The 20136-nt window shown below is 38.8% G+C and overlaps 1 protein-coding gene across 2 annotated transcripts in view; it reads left to right on the top strand.

Annotated features, from left to right (window-relative positions):
• LOC105487849 (cytosolic beta-glucosidase) overlaps positions 1 to 6280 on the top strand; it is a 124747-nt gene extending 118467 nt beyond the window's left edge. For both annotated transcript variants that reach the window (XM_011751478.2, XM_011751477.2), the window contains one exon: positions 5424 to 6280. In XM_011751478.2, the coding sequence (XP_011749780.1) occupies positions 5424 to 5626 (203 nt within the window). In that variant the 3' untranslated portion in view covers positions 5627 to 6280. The remainder of the gene's footprint in view (positions 1 to 5423) is intronic.
• Positions 6281 to 20136: the final 13856 nt, after the last annotated feature.

Raw genomic sequence — 20136 nt, 5'->3', positions numbered from 1 at the left:
GAAACTGAGTTAATCCACTTGGGTCATCAATTGATCAATCCTGCCTTTGTAATAAAGCCCTTGTTATGGTTAATACTGAGTGTCAACTTGATTGAATTGAAAAATGCAATATTGATCCTGAGTGTGTCTGTGAGGGTGTTGCCAAAGGAGATTAACTTTTGAGTCAGTGGGCTGGGGAAGGCAGACCCACCCTTAATTGGGTGGGCACCATCTAATCAGCTGCCAGCAAATATAAAACAAGCAGAAAAACGTGAAGAGACAAGACAGGCCTGGCCTCCCAGCCTATGTCTTTCTCCCATGTCGGATGCTTCCTGCGCTCAAACATTGGACTCCAAGTTCTTCAGTTTTGGGACTCAGACAGCCACTCCTTGCTCCTCAGCTTGCAGACAGCCTATTGTGGGATCTTGTGATTGTGTAAGTTAATACTTTATATAGAAAGCATAGTTTATATACATATATATCCTATTAGTTCTGTCCCTCTAAGAAAACCCTGACTAATACAGCCCCCCCATAAAAACTCTGGACACTGAAGCTCAGGTGTGCTTTCCTCATTGGCGATTCTCTATGTGTATCGTGCACGTTAATACCAGGAAGACAATGCATCTGACTCCCAGGGGAGAGGATATGTAAACTTCATGTTTGGAATCCCTCAGATCCTGTGCTATGCATTTCCTTCTTTAGCCAGTCTCTATCTCTTCCTGTAATAAATCAGAACTGTGAATATAACAGTTTTTTGTGAATTTCGTGAGTCTTTTTAGCAAATTACCAAAACTGAGGGAGATTTTGGCAAACCATTGATCTTGTGGTTGGTATCACAGTGAGGACAGTCTTATGGTTGATGTTATGCCCTCAACCTTTTCAGTCTGGCTAACTGGGCAGTGTGCTTGTGTGTGTGTGTGTGTGTGTGTGTGTGTGCATGTGTAGAGTACAACAGTAGCATAGGGTTTGTTTGTTTGTTTGTTTGTTTGACAGAGTCTCACTCAATCACCCAGGCTACCTCCTGGGTTCAAGCAAGTCTCCTGCCTTAGCCTCCCATGTAGATGGGACTACAGGTACATGACACCATGCCCAGCTAATTTTTGTGTTTTTAGTAGAGACGAGGTTTCACCATGTTGGCCAGGCTGGTCTCGAACTCCTGACCTCAGGTGATCCGCCCATTTTGGCCTCCCAAAGTGCTAGGATTACAGGCATGAGCCACCGCACCTAGCCCGCATAGGGTATTTATAATTAGAACAGCCTGAGAGAAGCTATAACATATTAGCAAGGTTTAGATATTTCTCTTACATTTTTATTTCCAATCTGCTTACTGTGAGACGTTTTCCACTGGTCTCGTAGTCTAAACCCACACCCTGACTTTGTGGTGCATGTCGTTTTTATCCTAGTGTACTCCATACTCACCCAAAGCTCCTGTGTTTATTTTGGCTCCAACTCTGGAAACAGAAAGTGAACTCATAGAACTGTTTTTTTTTTTTTTTTCTTGGCAAGATTTAGGACCTCATAAATCATGGTGGCAAGAAATGTAATGATGGTCTCTTTCGGTTCTTGAGGAGATTGGAAGAGGAGAGGCATGCAGGTTCCAATGTGGTTTTATAATTTTTCCCAGTGGTGGCACAGTGAGGAAGATTCCAGCAGACTAGTTCCTCAGTCCTAACTAGGTAGTAATTCTCTACTTGAATGTTCTTGCAATGAAAATGCACAGACATTCACCAGTGTCACTCGGGCAGGGCAGTTTAGTGCCTGCTGCAGAACTCCTGGCAGTTAACAATGAAATTGTCAAGATTTCCTTTTTGTTCCCTTCCAAGCAGGCAAGGCATCGTTTTTGTCCAGTGGTTTAGCACATGAATCAATCCTTTTATGTGTGTTCAGTGGGACCATGTGTGTTTTCAGAAACTGTCTGGCTTTATACCTGGCAGGATTTCTTGTTGGGCAGTAGTTCTGCAAATGAGAAAGAAAATATGCAGATTCTCACATGTCCCCAGATTGAATTACAAGGCAAAAGAGACTATTGTTTTCTGGCCTGGTATTTGGCTTTGAGATATATATATATATATATATATATATATATATATATATATATATATATTTATTTATTTTTTTTTTTCTTTTTGAGTTGGAGTCTCACTCTGTTGCCCACGCTGGAGTGCAATGGCATGATGTCGGCTCACTGCAACCTTTGCCTCCCAGGTAAAAGTGATTCTCCTGCCTCAGCCTCTCAAGTAGCTGGGACCACAGGTGCCCACTACCACACCCAGCTAATTTTTGGAATTTTGGTAGAGACAGGGTTTCACCATGTTGGCCAGGCTGGTCTCAAACTCCTGACCTCAGGTGATCCAGCCACCTCAGCCTCCCAAAGTGCTGGGATTAAAGGCATGAATCACCGCACCTGGCCAGATCATTTTGATTCTTAGAGATATGCCATCCAGTACTAAACCTGGGTTCTTAAAAAATAAATTATATAAAACATTGATATTTTCCAGATTATAACTGACAGAGGGAGGAGGAGACACACATAGCAAATGTGGACAGGTAGGAGTAAAAGGAATATCTAGTAATGCTTTTATTTCTGCACAGCTTATGTACTTATTGCTATATTTCTTATTTCTCAACAATGTTTATTTAAGAAGAGCTAATATGTAAATTCGTACAACCAGTGTGGAGTACAGTGTAGAGGTTCCTCAGAAAACTAAGAATAGAGCCACCATCCAGCCATCCCACTGCTGGGTATGTACCCCAAAGAAAGGAAATCAGTGTACATCCATGTTTGTTACAGCCCTATTCACAATAGCCAAGATTTGGAAGCAACCTATGTGTTCAACAATCAATGAATGGATAAAGAAAATGTAATACATATACACAATGGAGTACTATTCGGCCATAAAAGGAGTGAGATACTGTTATTTGCAACAACACGGATGGAACGGGAGGACATTATGTTAAGTGAAATAAGCCAGGCACTGAAAGACAAACTTCACATGTTCTCACTTATTTGTGGGAGCTAAAATTTAAAACTATTGAACTCATGGAGATAGAGAGTAGAATGATAGTTACCAGAGACTGGGAAGGGTAGTGGAGGGTTTGTAGGAGGGGGCAAAGTGGGAATGGTTAATGGGTATAAAAAATAGAAAGAAAGAATAAAACCTAGTTGTTGATAGCACAACAGGGTGACTACAGTCAATAATAATATAATTGTACATTTAAAAATAATTAAAAGTATAATTGGATTGTTTGTAACATGAAGGATAATGCTTAAGGGGATGGATACATGAGACGCTTTGATATAGACATGCAATGTGTAATAACAACATCACGGTAAATCACATCAGTTACCGTGTGGTCGTGGTTGGTGTCACAGTGAGGACAGTCTTATGGTTGACATTGTGTCCTGTGCCATTTGCCATGATGTGGTTATTATACATTGCATGGCTATATCAAAATATCTCAGGTACCCCATAAATATATACACCTACTATGCACTCACAAAAATTGAAAATTAAAAAAAAATTTAAAGGAGTCAATCCAGCTTGGCTTAATTCCTGCCTCAAGGCTATTTATAAAAAACTCTCTAAGCAAAGCAGATCTTACACCTCCATGCACAAATGTTGAGGGGGTTATATGTCAAACTGTTGGGGGTCTTTTGTCTACAGAATATCCATAGAAAAAAATTCCAAGAATGTTTGGAGACCAACACATGTGTAGTGGAATATAGATATAGTGCTTTTAAGAGATCTGAAAGACAAAGTGGACACCAATGAAAAAATTAAAGGTTAGGTATTGCCCTGCTGAATATTTAACTAGAGGGGTCATTTTGGTTGAAAGCAATCTCTAAAACAATTAAAATATGATTTAGTATATGAATGTTTATTCTCACCCAGCTTATTTAGAAATATATCCATCTTATAAAGCAACTGGCCTTTTCATTTAATTTCTCTACTGAAAAATGGATATTTCGTGTTTTAGGAAGCATATTCCATAGGTTGGGTTTATTTATTCTGGTTTTAAAAAAGAAAATGCGCAATGCAAGGACTCACAAGACCTCAGAGTTTTGCGAAGCTTGAAATGCTAAGAAAATGTAATCTAAATTCCCTGAGTAAAGTGATGGAAACCAGTGTGAAACTATGTGGAGAAGAGTTGCATACGTTAAATCTACATTTTGAAGTCTTAACATGGAGTCTGTCGATGGGCTTCTGGGCATCCACAAATAAAATTACACCAAATATTTATGTGTGTATACACTTAGTGGAGAGATGCTCCATTGCTTTGGCTCTTAAAGGGCTTAAGCACCATTTTGAGTTTAGGTGTGGGGCAAAGGGGATGTGCTGTAGATGGAAAGTTTTGTCCCCCGCAACCCCCCAACAAATTCAGATTGACATCTTAGCTCCCAGTATCCCAAAGGTGGGGCCTTTGGGTGGTGATTAAGTCACGTGGATGGAGCCCTCATAAATGGGATCAGTGCTCTTATAAGAAGGGATATGAGATAGCTCCCCGGCTCCTTCTGCCTTATGAGGACACAGCAAGAAGACACTCATCTATGAACAGGATACAGTCCCACACAAGACACCAAATCTGTTGCCACCTTGATCTTGGATTTCCCAGCCTTCAGAACTGTGAGAAATACATTTTTTCTCTTTATAAGTCACCCAGTATATGGTGTGCTGTTATGGCCACCCTATCAGACTAAGAAAGGATGCCAGAGCATTTCTGTACTCCCTCAGTCTAGGAGATAGTCATGGCTAAAGCCGCATGCTGACCCTTGACTCTTTTCATTTTGGAGGCTCTCTCTCTTCAGAATTGTAAGACAAGTCTCAGTTTGACCATTGGGACAGCAGGTAACCTCTGAGGCTTCCTCAGGCATGCTACTGTTATCTCTTCCAATTTTCTAGTGGACTTTCTGGAATATCTGGAGGCTGTACTTAGAAACGGAAAAGTGTCTTTATTGAGTACCTTTCTAGGTACCAGAGAGGACCTTGTGCGTGTGTCCTTGTGCCTGAAAAGTGGTAGGTACTGAAAAACTGTTCATTGAGTAAAGGAATGAATAAAGCAAATTTGAAATGAATGAATAGCCGAATAATTAGAATAATATTTAACAATTTATTGAATTAAGTCCCTGCTTGATTCAAGCAGAAAACTGAAAAAGGGGATTTTTAAAATAGACAAATAAAAATTGGATGTATTTAAGGTGTACAACATGATGCTTTGGTATATGTACAGCATTGTAGAATGGCTAAATCAAGCTAATTAGCATGCATTACCTTACATACTTATCTCTTTGTTTGGAAAAGGGGGATAGAGAACAGGTTTTGTCTTCTCCCACTGTGATCTCCTGCAAAGACGGAGAAAGAGATGCAGACTGTTCATGAGTGATTTTGTCTATGTTCTCATAAGGCCTTCCCAGAAATGATGATTTTTTTTTTTTTAAATTTCAGCTATCCAACTTGATAAAGTCAATCTTCAAGTATATTGTGCGTGGTCTCTTCTGGATAACTTTGAGTGGAACCAGGGATACAGCAGCCGGTTTGGTCTCTTCCATGTTGATTTTGAAGACCCAGCTAGACCCCGAGTCCCTTACACATCGGCCAAGGAATACGCCAAGATCATCCGAAACAATGGCCTTGAAGCACATCTGTAGGCAAGATGGCTGAGAAATACAGGAGAAGCCTCTGCTTTTGAAAAGGAGATCTGCTTTGGTGATGATCTTTCAGGCAATCTCAACTTACTTCTGTAATCAACATCTAATATCAGTGGATCTGTGATGATAAAGTCTGAATATGTAATGCCTCATGAAGTGTTTAATAATGGCCTTTACTTTATTTGCATTCGGATCAATTAGGTTTTTAAAAAAAGTAGAAGAGAAAACCACTAACCTTGATTTTTATATTGCAAAATCAGATAGACCTGGAAACGTAAATTTAAATCCTGAGACATTTTTCTAGAAAAAAAATGCAAAGTTTATAAAGATAATATGCCCATGATTTGCAACTGTAACAGGTGATCATTTATTATAAGAGTACTTAATCATTCCGGTTCCATAAGCTATTTTTGCTTAGGAGATCCACTGTCATGTGATCCATAATTTTTCTACATAAAAAATCAAAGTTAAAAGTTAGTCACATTATACAGTTATGCATTCATTTCAACAAAATAGTGAATTGATAATCTATTTGTTAATATATTCGGCACATATTTTGTGTGTTTGGACAAGTACATCTCCCTTTTGCCTAATGAACTTTTGAAAAGTAATAAAATAATGGAATAAATTAGACTTTCAATGGCAGAAAAAGTATTTGAGTGTTGATGTTCAGTAAAAAACAGATTCCTACTGCAGAGTGGTGCCAAATTAAAAGCCAAGTGATAAGCAGGGCATAATTTCCACTTTTGAATATTTCTTTAAAGTTTAGAACCTTAAGAACCTCGTGAAAAATAACATGAAGTGAATGACCGACCTCAGTGTAGGCAAAGGTGGGGTGGGGATTTATTACCCTGGTAATTGAAATGTCTGAGGTTGGTATGGGATTGACTGGAGATGGACATTTTGCTGAACTTCCTAAGGTAGGGGTCAGGAGTAGAGTCAGGGCTCCTTCTGGACTCCATGTCTCCCCTCCAGCAAACCCTTCACATATGTGGAGCTTGACCTTTCACATCCATATTTCAGTAGAGTTTACTAAGCACCTAGTTACCTATTAGACTTGAAGCTAAGAGGTGTAACTATGATCATCCCCATTTTGCAGACTGAGAAACTGAGGCCATACTGTTGTGCATCTTTCTCAAAGCATTTGGGTTCTGATTAACTGGACTTGACACTTCCTTGGCATCAGCCCTATTCTCACATTGCGGCAAACTGTAGTTTGAGGTACCATGGAAGTCTTCCCTGCATTTTCTGAAGACAGGAACAAAGAAATAGAGGTGTGGAGTTGCCTTATGCAGGAGGAAGGGAAAATGGTTTTTTGCATTCAACCCCTGCTTCCCTGAGGAAACGGCACATGCTTTTGGCATTCTCATAAGGCTTTTGGCCCTGAGCAGATGCTCTGTCATTTTTTTTTCTTTTATAAACTGTGGTCAATTTTTGGATCGTTCTCATGTTCATAATCAGGGAATTATTTACAGCAAAGAAACACACTCTCAGTAACTTTGGACAGAGTGAGAAAGAAATGGTTGTAGTAGTTCAATAAACATGGATGCACTGGGGAAAATTATATTAAGATTAAAATGGTATACAGAGGAAATTCTATTACATCTTTGCCACTGGTTTGTTATTTTTATTGTTCAACAAGACATTATCTCACAATCTGTGTTCATTTAAGAAGCACATTTCCAAATCTTATTTCATTCCTCTCCTATCCAGCCTGTCTTTTTCATTTTTACCATGTATCTTATTTACAATTTATGTGCCCTTTTATTTTATCTTGCAAGACAACTGAGTTTTCCTTTTAATTAGAATGTTGCTTTGAATATTACTTATCCTACAGGGCATATTTACAAGTTTTACAACAATACAAATGAGCACTGTAGTTTTGTTACCAAAACCAAAAAATTAATATTCACACTATAAATAAGACGATCTGTCATGTTTGGTCTACCAGGTGAAATAAAGATTCTAGCTGCTGGTGCCCAAGCTAACTCACAGTGCTGTGGCCTTCTGTAGTTCTTCGCTGGGTTTTAAAGGCCAGCTCTTTATCCTAGAGATGGATCATACAAAGGGTGCTTCCTTAATTGGTCCTGTAAATTAGTAGAGCCACAAGGTTAAGATGAAGGAAAAAAAAAAATAACTCACCATCTAAAAACCTAACAGCCCCTGCAGTATTTCAATTAATGTTATTTTTAATTACTTGTATTAGCATTTGAGAACAAGATTGATTGGTTTTTGCCTGTTAAGGAAACAGAATGAAAATTCTCTAAATAGAAAAACGAGAGTTGTTAACTATACTTAAATCCATAGATACTGTACTTAGATGTCTTGAAGGTCATCTGAGACCTGTAAAGCACATGTTTGATGTCTGTTTTATCTAAGGAGAAACCTAGATATCACAATGATGAATTGGATCTATTTGTATTTCCTTCTCTGTTATTTCCCTCTTTTCTTTTTTAGAAGAGCATGAACACATGTTATTTACATTCTAGGAGTCACTTTTAAGAAATTTTTTTGACAGTTTTTATTTTAGGGCAAGTCATTTCTGAATTTCTAAAAACATATGTAAAATAATAGTAGCCCAGTTTCATTTTAGATGTGTAGGGTTTTAGCTTTGTAACTCCTGGTTATATCAGGAATTATACTAGGAACACCAGGAGGAATTGTCCACCTAAGCCCTTTATCAAATGAGAAGGTAGAAGTTCTCATTAAGAAACCCATAAACTCAGAAGCTGGCAACCTTGGTATTTGGCAGTGGGACGCCAGTCAGGTTTTCGTGTTCTAGGAATTTGTGTTTGGCCTGTAGCTTTTAATTATTTTTATGAACTAGGGAATAATGAATACATTTGTAATACATTGAAAAAAACCTCCAACACTCGCTGACCGAAAAGTAGATTTATATGATAATTCTTAAACACCAATTCTATTACTCAATGCTAAGCAGAATGAAAATGGAATACTGAGCCTTATTACTGAGAGAGCAGAGTATAATCAAAGCTGGTAGAATTAATACTGTTTAATTATTAGCAATACGCCTCACCCAGAGAACACATATTCATCACTAATCAGAATATTTTAGGCTCTTGTCCTAGGAGGGACATGGTAGAGAGTACAAAGCATGCTGAGCCCTAAAGAATGAAATTAGGAAAAGTGTGACATAGAGACATTTGACGATGGTCTTTCATAATATGGGTGATGGTGATGTGAAGGGAGAATAAACCTTATTAACTGTGGCAGTAGGTAAGATGGGGAGGTGGGGGTTGAAGTGCCAAGGTAGGGCCGGCCACAGGAAAGAACAACCCCCAACTCTGTGAGTTGCTGAGTGTGTCTTGAAGAGAGTAGTAGACAAGGCCTGTGATCCCAGGCTTTCCCAGTGTCTGAATGTGATACCTGAGCAACCACCGACCTAGATGACCTTGCCGGAGTGGTTGTTTGTATCTGGTATCAGGCAAATGTAATGTCATCATTAAGAGTGCGGGCTCCTGAGTCAACTCACCTGGATTCAAATCCGGGCTATGATGTTTATAATTCAAGTGACATTAAGTAACTTACTCAAGTTTCCCATGCTTCAGTTTCCCTATCTGTAAAATGGAGATAAACTTCCTTGTAAGACTGTTGTGAGAGTTAGTGAAGCTGATAGATATAACATGTTTATATTCTGAAGCATGGTAAAGGCACAGTGAGTGTCGAGCTATTATTTTAAACTCTCAAACTTGTCCACACTGAGCCCCCAGCAATTCATCAATTATAGTTTGGCTTTTCCTGTTCTGGGACTATCTTCCCACAGAAGTATCTGTTCATGAGTTTCTGTCCTGTTAAGGTGGGATTCATGTTTTGCCTGTCTGTGTCTCTAATTTTGGTGTCAGTGGTTTTTCCTAAGATCTTAATTCTCTGATGACTCTAAAAAGAGATGTTAATTTTCTGTTTGGCTTTTTTGCTTGTGTTAGGATGGGAGTGACAAGTTCTGAGCTCCTCAAATGATGAGAGTGACAACTTCCAAGCTCCTTAAGTGCTGGACTGGACACCCGGAGATGACACTACATATATCATTAGAGTTGACGGTGTCCAGCTGCTTAATCAGTACATATTGATTAAACTAAATTGTGCAATACTTTATAGAGATGCAATACTGCAGACAAGACAGTTCTCCAAAGAAGTTCATGAACTGGTTGGGGAACTAGGATAGAGACTAAAATGACAGCAAACAATGCTGGGTGAATTTTCAGAGAATCAGAGTTGTACAGCTATGTTTCACATAACAACGTTCAGGTCAATGACAAACCACATACACGATGATGGTGCCAAAAAATTATAATAGAGCTGAAAAATCCCTATCACCTTGTGACATCGTAGCCCTCATGAAATCTTAGCACAATGCATTGTGCTAAGATGTTTTTGTGGTGATGCTGGTGTAAACAAACCTACTGTGGTACCAGTTGCATAAAAGTCTAGGATATATGAGTGTGTGTGATACATAGTATTTGATAACGATCATAACAGATTGATACTGTTTTATGCATTTACTATACTTGTAACCATTCTTTTAAAGTGTTCTCATTCTACTAATGAAAAAAAGTTAACTGTAAAATAACCTCAGGCGGATTCTTCAGGAAGTCTTCCAGAAGAAGGCATTGTTATCATAGGAGAAGACAGCTCCATGCCTGTTATGGTCCCTGAAAACCTTCCAGTGGGACAAGGTGTGGAGGTGGAGGACGGACATTGATGATACTGACCCCGTGTAGACCTAGGACAAGGAGTGTGCTTATATCATAGTTTTCAACAAAAAAATGGAAAAGTAAAATAAAATAAATAAAAATAGGAAAAAGCTTATAGAAAAAGGATATAAAAATATTTTTGCACATCTGTAAAATGTGTGTTTTAAGCTATGGTGTTACCAAGGAGTCAAAAATTAAGGAAATTAAAAGTTTATAAAGTAAAAAGGTTATTTTAAGCTAAGATTAATTTATCATCGAAGAAAGAAAATTTCTTTTTATAAATTTAGTATAACCAAAGTATACAGCGTTTGTAAAGTCTTCGTGTACAGTAATGTCCTATCACATTCACTCACTACTCACTCACTGGCTCACCCAGAGCAACTTCCAGTCTCAAAAGCTCTATTTGTGGTAAGTGCCGTATCATTTTTAACCTTTTAAAAAACCTTTTATACTGTATTTTCCCCTTATCTTTTCAGTGCTTAGATATGTTTAGCTACACAAAACCTGGTCTTGTGCTACAATTGCCTGCAGTGTTCAGTACAGTCACATGCTATACAGGTTTGTAGTCTAGGAGCAATTGGCTCTTCCATATAGCCTAGGTATGTAGTAGGCTACACCACCTAGATGTGCGTAAGTGCACTCTACGATGTTTGCACAATGATGACATTGCCTAACAATGCATTTCTCCGACTATATCCCTGTCATTAAGGGATGCATGTCTGTGTATAAGCAGAGGAGCATGAGGTGGGTGGGGATGGCTTTCATGGACGAGGGAAAATAATACAATTAAAAAGTAACCTGAGTGATAATACAAATAATATAAGTAAAAATATGGAAGTAGAAAGCTAAAGCCTGTGGGCTGTTGGGGGCAGTGCTCAGGCCAGTTCACCTCAGGGAAGAGAGCAGGCAGGCTGGGACTTGAAAGTGGAGAGTCTCTAATGTTCTCCAAAGACCCTTCCGTTTTCTCTCAGAGTAAGGTTGAAGGTTTCTGAGCAGGAGGGTGATGATTTACAGGTAACACTTTGAGGAATAGTAAAGGAAATGGGATATAGAAACCAGATTGAAAGCTTCTTATGGTAGAGTATAGTTGATGTGTTAAGAGCCCTATGTGGGGTGGGAAGTACATATACATGGAAAGTTAATTTATAATTGTAATTAATGTATCTAAAGTACATGGGAACTGAAATGCAAGATGGGTTTTTGGATTAGATCCTGGAACAGAAGAAAGAACATTAGTGGAAAAACTGGGAAATCCAAATAAAGCCTGCAGTTTGATTAATACTGCTTTATCAGCGTTAACTCATTAGTTTTGATAAATATATGACAATTACCATTAGGAAATGCTGGGTGCAGAATATATAGAAGTCTGTGTACTCTCTTGAAACTCTTCTGTAAATACAAAATTATTTCAAAATGAAAAATTAAAAATGTATATGAAAGAGTTAATAATATATTTATGTAATACATTAGATATAGGGCACATATTGCAACCTCTCTCTCTCTCTATATATATATATATATACACACACACATATGTGTATATGTATATACACACACATATATGTGTGTATATATATACGCACACAAAAAAAAGAGAACAGATGGAAAGAAATAACCACTATGAATATCTAAATTTTTTTCCAGGTTGTGGTGTTATAGCTAATTTTTCTCTCTTCTTTATAATTTATTCCCATGTTTTTCATACTTAGCTTCTTTTCCTTTTATTATTGCAAAAATACATTTAAAGATAAAGACAAAATTCAGCAGTCAAGATAATTTATTGAATATTTGGACAATGGAAAAGGGTAGGTCAGCAATGGCTCCGAATACGAACAATGGTTCAATTGATAGACTTTGGCCAGTATATGCAATACTCCATCTAGGTGCACAGTAAGACAACAGATATTTTTTAAATGGTAATAATTTTTAAATGGATATGTAATAATTGTAATTTTTTAGTACATGTGATATTTTGATACCCATATACAATGTGCAATGACCAAATTCAGGCCACTGGGGTATCCTTTACCTCAAACATTAATCTTTTCTTTGTAACATATTTTTAAAGTAAAACTTGTTAAAGTTTTGAGATACTTAAAAATTAACTGCTTCCTCTAGTCTAGTCTATAATCACTAATTTATATCTCTGTCACCCATAATGTTTTTTTCACCAACATCTCCCCAACCCCTTTCTACTCCCACCCCTAGTCCCTGGTAACCACCATTTTACTCTCTACTTCTATGAGACCCACTTGTCTAGATTTAACATATAAGTGAGGTAACTCAGTATTTGTGTTTCTGTGCCTGACATATTTCACTTAACATAATACTTTCCAGGCTCATTTGTGTTGTTCCAAATACAGAATTTTGTTCTTGTTAAAGGCTGAATAGTATTCTATTGTGTGGATTTGTATGTATATACATATATTAGTTTATATGTATTCCATCCACATATATGTATCCATATGTATGTATGTGTCTGTGTCTCCCACATTTTCTTTATCTGTTCATCTGTTGATAGACAGTTAGGTTGATTCCATGTCTTGACTATTGTGGATAATGCTGTAAGGAACATGGGAGTGCATGTTTTCTTTTGAGCTTCTGATTTCATTTCCTTTGGATATATGTCCAGTAGTGAGATTGCTGGATCATATAGCAGTTATATTTTAAATTTTTTTGTTGTATTTTGAGTTCTGGGGTACATGTGCAGAAAGTGCAGGTTTGTTACATAGGTATACATATGCCATGGTGGTTTGCTGCACCAATCAATCCATCATCTACATTAGGTATTTCTCCTAATGCTATTCGTCCCCTAGCCCCCCACCCACTGACAGGCCCAGGTGTGTGATGTTCCTCTCCCTGTGTCCATGTGTTCTCATTGTTCAACTCCCACTTATGAGTGAGAATATGTGGTGTTTGGTTTTCTGTTCTTGTGTAGTTTGCTTAGAATGATGGTTTCTAGCATCATCCATGTTCCTGCAAAGGGCATGAACTCATTCCTTTTTATGGTTGTGTAGTATTCCATGGTGTATATGTGCCATATTTTCTTCATCCAGTCTGTCATTGATGGGCATTTATTTGGATTGATTCCAAGTCTTTGTTATTGTGAACAGTGCTGCAATAAACATACATGTGCATGTGTCTTTATAGAGAATGATTTATAATTCGTTGAGTATATACCCAGTAATGAGATTGCTGGGTCAAATGGTATTTCTAGTTCCAGATCCTTGAGGAATCGCCACACTGTCTTCCACAATGGCTGAACTAATTTACACTTTCACCAATAGTGTAAAAGCATTCCTATTTCTCCACATCTTCTCTAGCCTCTGCTGTTTCCTGACTTTTTAATGATCGCCATTCCAACTGGCATGAGATGGTATCTCACTGTGGTTTTGATTTGCATTTCTCTGATGACCAGTGATGATGAGCTTTTTTTCATATGTTTGTTATTTTTCAGAAATCCCCATGCCGTTTTCCAGAATAGCTATACTAACTTACCTTCCCAACAACGGTGTGCAAGGATTTCCTTCCCTTCATATCCTCGCCAGCACTTATGTTTTGTCTTTTTGATAATAACCACTCTCACAGGTGTAGTATGATACACACATAACGTTTTCAATGTTTTGGTGGTTGTGAGCTACTTTGTCCTTTCAAATGGTGAACAACTTGAAGTCGTATTCGCATTAAATTTCCAGTATCTATCACAATATTTGGCATATCTAAGTAATTTATAAATGCATATTAAGTCACTGATGGAATAGATATTAAGTAGTCAAGTTCTTATTTGCAATGAAAACTTAAGATGTGGATTGACTCACTTAATCCTCACAAAAACTTTGTAACATACATTCTATGATTATTTTCCCGATTTTATAGATGAGTAAGTTGAGGCAAAGCAGAGATCAGTAACTTGTGTAAACGATGGAGCTGGGAAGTGGTGAAGCCAATATTGAGATCCATACACTCTGACTGTAGACCTTAATATGCTGCCTTCTATTCTTTCCCCACAAGGTTGTAGCAGAACCAGGCCTGGCACCAGGGTTTGACTCCTGGTTATTTTCAATGGGCTGCCCTGACACAGCCACACCACAACCTTTCATCGTAAGATGGTCTGTGTCTCTAAAACTTCAGCCAATTTTCCATACCTCACAGCTAGTCATTTCACAGAGTAGTGGAGGTATAGTTTCTTTTTTTTTTAAGATTATGATTGTCCATGTCAAAGATTATTTTCTTTGTTTCCACATTCACCCAGGCCATTTTGGTTTTGAATACTGGCTTCTAATAGGCTTGTTACTCTTCCCAGCAATGACATTGACCAAATTAAAATTATTCCCACGATTAAAGTTTTGCACATCCAGTCACCAGTTGAACAGATGTGATGGTTAAGCATGAGAATAGTGTCACATAACCCAATGCATGATTGTAGCTCCACATTTTAAGGAACGTGTGACATCAAGCAACTTACTCATATCTTTGCTTTTTATTTTAACCATTTGTAAAGTGAAAATTAAGGAAAAATACTTTATAAAACTTCAGTGAGAATTAAATGAGATGATATACGTAAACTAACTTAGAATGTTGTCCACTAAGTTCTCATTATAATGCCTATTGAGTAGTAGCTATTATTATTTCCCATTAATTTTATTGTAAAGACTCTAATATTATGGAAATAATTACAAACAGCCAGCTCTTGCTACATGCACACCTTACTTTCTTATTCATTGCATCTATACAAGAGCAATTGATTCCAGTGAAGGGCATTCACTGGTGGTTCCTCGAAAGTATCTTATTCTTCTTGCAGTGTGAGCTTATTCTTCCCTGGACTAGAGTTTCTCAGTTTCGCTGCTACTTTTCCAGATCCATTATGCCTAGAAGATGGAAGGTTGCCTTCCAGAAGAGTGGCCACCTCCCAAAGCTACTGCCTATAGAGTGGTGATTTAAGAGCTGTCCTGAGTGAAGTATAATTCTGTAGTGGGCTCCATGTACCTTTTATGGGTTCGAGTTCCATGTTGTGCAAAAGTGAAAACAGTTTATTTAGCGTTTGTATAGCAATGAAGATGACTGGAGAAATCACACTGTGTTCTTCCTTTTCCTGCAAATGTCTTTCTCTCTTTTTACCTCCCTATAACTGCAATACACAGTTCTTGTTACTTAAATAAACTGAGATATGGTCTGGCTCTATGTCCCTACCCAAATCTAATCTTTAATTGTAATCCCCATGTGTTGGGGGAGGGACCTTGTAGGAGGTGATTAGATAATCGGGGCAGGACCCCATATTATTCTCTTGATAGTGAGTGAGTTTTTCACGAGATCTGATGGTTTTACAAGGGTTTTTTTTCCCCTTTTCTTTGCACTTCTCTCTCCTGCTGCCATGTGAAGAAGGACGTGTTTGCTTCCCCTTCCACTATGATTGTAAGTTTCCTGAGGCCTCCAAGCCGTGTTTAACTGTGAGTCAATTAAACCTCTTTCTTTATAAATGACCCAGTCTTTGGTATTTCTTCATAGCAGCGTGGATAATGGACTAATACAGACCACGAATGGATTTGTGTGCAAAAGGGAACTGGCGAAAAATTTGGCTGAGAATGAACATTTTTTCCCCTCTGTGTTTCAATTTTTTTAACAATAGAATGCATCCCTGAAAACCTTCCAAATTCTCTACCTTCTGATCATACTGTCTATTATAATTCTGCCTGATGGCAAACTTCTCCTCATTGACTCTGAATTACATTTAATCCTGTTAGGATCACTTCTTATTGAAAGGCATGTGTTGTGATGGCATTGACGGGAATCCAGAAGCTGTGATGCCCAGGCAGAGGAAAATAAACTCTTGGAGCTTTCTAATGCTTGTCATTTTCATGCTGGGTCCAGCTGTGTAGCCTCTTGAAGGATGTAGAGGATTGGGGTGCTCAGTGCAGATAATAGTGGGCTCCCAGGTAGTGTGGAGAGCTCTCCACCACAAGAAAATAATCTTTTGAGCCCAGTGGACTAAGAACCAAAGGCCATTTTCAGCTTAGACAGTATAATTCTATTAGTGAAAAGCCCTTGCAGAAGGAAATTGCCTGTGTTAAAATCTGTGCACAAATTAAAATAACAGGGCTAAGGGGGAAAATATCTCTATAAAAGGCCTTATGACTCCACTGGATAATAATATCCTTGTCACATTAGGATCTGGGGACCTAAAGATATAAGATTTTTGTCATTGTCATTGTTGTTGTTTTCACAGCATATGAGCCTTCTTTTCTCCACTTCAGCCTGTGGAATAAATTTATTCTTGGCTGCTTATTTTATGAATTTGGATGCTATGTCAAAGCATTGTATTGTTTCTTATCAACAAAGTAGAAAATAAGGTCTGCATCATTGTCATTTATTGGCACCTTATTAGATTGATATCATCTAAAAGCTCCATTTTGGCTCAATGTATCAAATGTGTAAGCTCCCTGTAATTTGCGTGGGATTTGGTAGGCACAAGTTAATATAACTGTTTTGATATAGCATGTAAAAAGTATTTAAATACATATCTCAGTTTAGAATAGATTCATTAGAAAGGGCTGAATAGGGAAAAGAAGCTGTCAGCACAACTGATGTTCATTTTCTAGGGTGACAGAATACAGAAGTTCCAAGGACTATAACTGTTGGATAGCTAATGCCACATATCACAGCCCTATCCACAAAGCAGGCCCTACTCATTCATTGGATGGCCGTTGCAAGTTTGAGACTTAGGCTACATTTTCCTAATTCCATGAAAAAGGCAACATGAGCAATGGGATGTCATGTATTTGAAAATTATGCCATGTAAGTAAATAAAGACACAGTTTATAATTCCACAAAAGGATAATGGCAACATTTATTCCAGAATTAAGCAATAATGAAACAGATGATTCTTTGAGGCCTAGCAATGAACCAGGGAGTTTAAGACCAACACATCTCTCCCCAACCTATAGCAAAATTAAGATAGTAACCAAGTGGCTTATTTTCTTCTGCCTTTCCTCGCTCCCTCCTTCTTTCCCTTTATCTCTCCTCTCTTTTTCTTCTCTCCCCCTTTCTGCTCCGTTACTTTATCTTTTTTCCTCATTCTATTTCTCTCCATCCACTCACTCACCCACTCATTTATTCTTTAATCAGACATTTATTTAAGAATCCATCTTGATTCAGGCATTGTGCTGGCACTGAGAATACATTGTGACTAAGACTGAAATAGTTTTAGTCCTCATGAAACTTCCAATTTATGTGAAAACATTGCTGGATTGTCCATTAGGAAGACCAAGCCTGTGCTTACGGTAATAGCAAAAAAGGAGCCATCCTTCTCTCATCTGTTAAAAATTAAGTTTGAAGATGTGAGCAAGAGGGTCCACTAGAAGCTCCTAGTAGTGCTCTCCCTGCTCCCCTTCCCTCACTGCCAGAAAAACAAACAACAAACAAAAAACTACATTTTGACCAAAATAACTGAAGGAGAGCATCGGAGAACAGCAAGGAGGCAACAGAAATCCTGTAGACCACAGAAACCCAGGATGGCTGCATGGAGAAGAGGAGGACGCACCATGCCTCTCCCACTTCATTCCCCTAATTAAGGTCAGCTCAGAACCAGGAGGAACTTCTCCCTGTGGAGGGAATGTAAAAAAGAGGACCCCAGCAGCCCCTATTGCCACTGTGGACACCTGCAGTCTTTGCTACTGGAGAATCCTACAGTCCTCAGAGACTTGGAGCCCACCTGAGAGAGCCATCTTGAGTCAACATGCTGAGCTACCCCCAGAGAAGGAGCTGAGCCTGTGCCTCACATGCTTGTGGCCCATGTTGTTGCTGCTCTGTACCATCTCGCAACAGAAGCCACTGATACAGTGTGTCCTGCCTGAGGATGAGTACCCATTGCATCCCTCCATCCACGCCTGAGATGCAGTCACTGTCTCACTACACCCACCCAAATACATCATTTCCAAGGAGAGCTACTGCTATACCCTATACCCTGGAGCTGCTTCATTTTCCCATCACAGTCACTAGTGCATCCTCCTACTAGGGTCGAGCTGAAGTGGTGCCCTGCTCACAGGGATCCAGAGCCTCAAACTTCTGGAACAGTGAGGCCCCTGGTGCCACAGCCAAAGTAACACTCTGTTCCCCCACCCTTTCAGGGCTCTGATATTCTGGCACCGTGAAGCAGTTGCACCTCTTTAACACTACAGCTTACATGATGCTCCACACCCAGGGATCCAGAGGCTCTGCTGACCTGTGTAGCTGCACATTGTGTGGTCAAACAGATGCAGTGTCTCATATCCCAGGAAATCAGAGACTTGGGTAAGTTGTGCTACCCTGGCCTCCAGGCCAAACAGCCATGTTCCTTGTCTTTCTGGAACTAAACTAGTCCCCTGCAGCCCAAGCTACTGAAGCACCTGCTTTTCAGGATTTGAGTCATTGCTGCACTGCTTTCTGCTCCTTGGGGTCCAAGCAAGAGTGGGATCATGCTATTTCTGGTTCTTTGCTGCTGTTGCACCTAGTCTCACAGAACCCAGACAACTTCTGCATCCCATTATCCCAGAGTCCAGAGTCACCACTACATGGTACATCATTCCCTGGAGCCTGAGCTGCTATTGTGCCCTGTTGGTTTTGGGTACTGAATTGCAGTTGTGCTCTACTCCCTGCAGCTTGAACCTCTGGAACACTCTTATACCCAGGAGTCATGCTGTGATGTGTCCTGACCCCAGAGTTATATCCACAGCTGCATTCTAGCCTCCCTGGGTCTGAGCTGCTTCAATGTGCCTTAGAGCAACATACCCTATCTTAGTGGCTCAATTATACCCATTTATGCCTTGGAAAGTTCAACTAGGCTTCAAGTCCCAGGTACAACAATAGTTTCACAAGACCCTGAGCCCAGGAACCTGGCCCTGCAGCTTCTCTGAGCACCTGTGTCCTGGATCCTGGTACTGGTGTAACTTCCTATGAGCTGTGTCAGACTCAATACAAAGAGAGATATCATCAGTTAATATGCCTCACTGTGAGAAAACAAAAACAAAAGGATCCCTAAAGCTCTTACCCTAATAACCTATGTAGCTACTGTCACTGCCACAAGTTCCTACAGTCTAGATCACTGACACTCCCACAGTCATGACTAATGTTGATTCCAATGGAAGAAGCTGTATAGAGACCACACCACTATGCCCACATAGAACCAGAGCCACTGCACCCTGCCTGATCAGCACCCTCAGGCTAATCTTCAGGGGAGTGTTCCTCTGTGAAATTCTCTCTGTAAAGTTTGAAAGAGGCGACCACACCACCAGATGTACAGACATTAATACAAGGACACAAGAAAAATAAAAATGGAAGGAAACATAATGACACCAAAAGAATAAAATAATTCTCTAGTAACTGACCTCAAAAAAAGGAACTTTATGAATTGCCTGAAGAGAAATTCAAAATAATAATCTTGAGGAAACTCAGTGAGACACAAGCGTATGAATGGACAATTCAGTAAAGTTAGAAAAACAATTCATGATCTGACTGGAATTCAACAGAGAAATGAGTATCATAAAAAAGAAACAAAAAAATCTTAGAACTGAATAATTCAATTAGCTAAATAAAAAGAGAACTTCAACAGACTAGATCAAACAGATGAAATGATCTGTGAACTTGAAGACAGGTCTTTTAAAATGATTCAGTTAGAAGATAAAAAAGAAAAAAGGAATGAAAAAGAATGAAGACACCCTACAGTACTTATGAAACACCATTAACAAACAAATTTTGCATTATAATTATTTTATGAGGAGAAGAGACAGAGAAATTCACAGATAGCTTATTTAGTAAAATAATTAC

This window comes from Macaca nemestrina, chromosome 3 (genome assembly GCF_043159975.1).
Source record: "Macaca nemestrina isolate mMacNem1 chromosome 3, mMacNem.hap1, whole genome shotgun sequence".
NCBI lineage: Eukaryota > Metazoa > Chordata > Mammalia > Primates > Cercopithecidae > Macaca > Macaca nemestrina.
The sequence above is the reverse complement of the archived record's forward strand: the minus strand, read 5'-3'. Positions and strand labels throughout refer to the sequence as shown.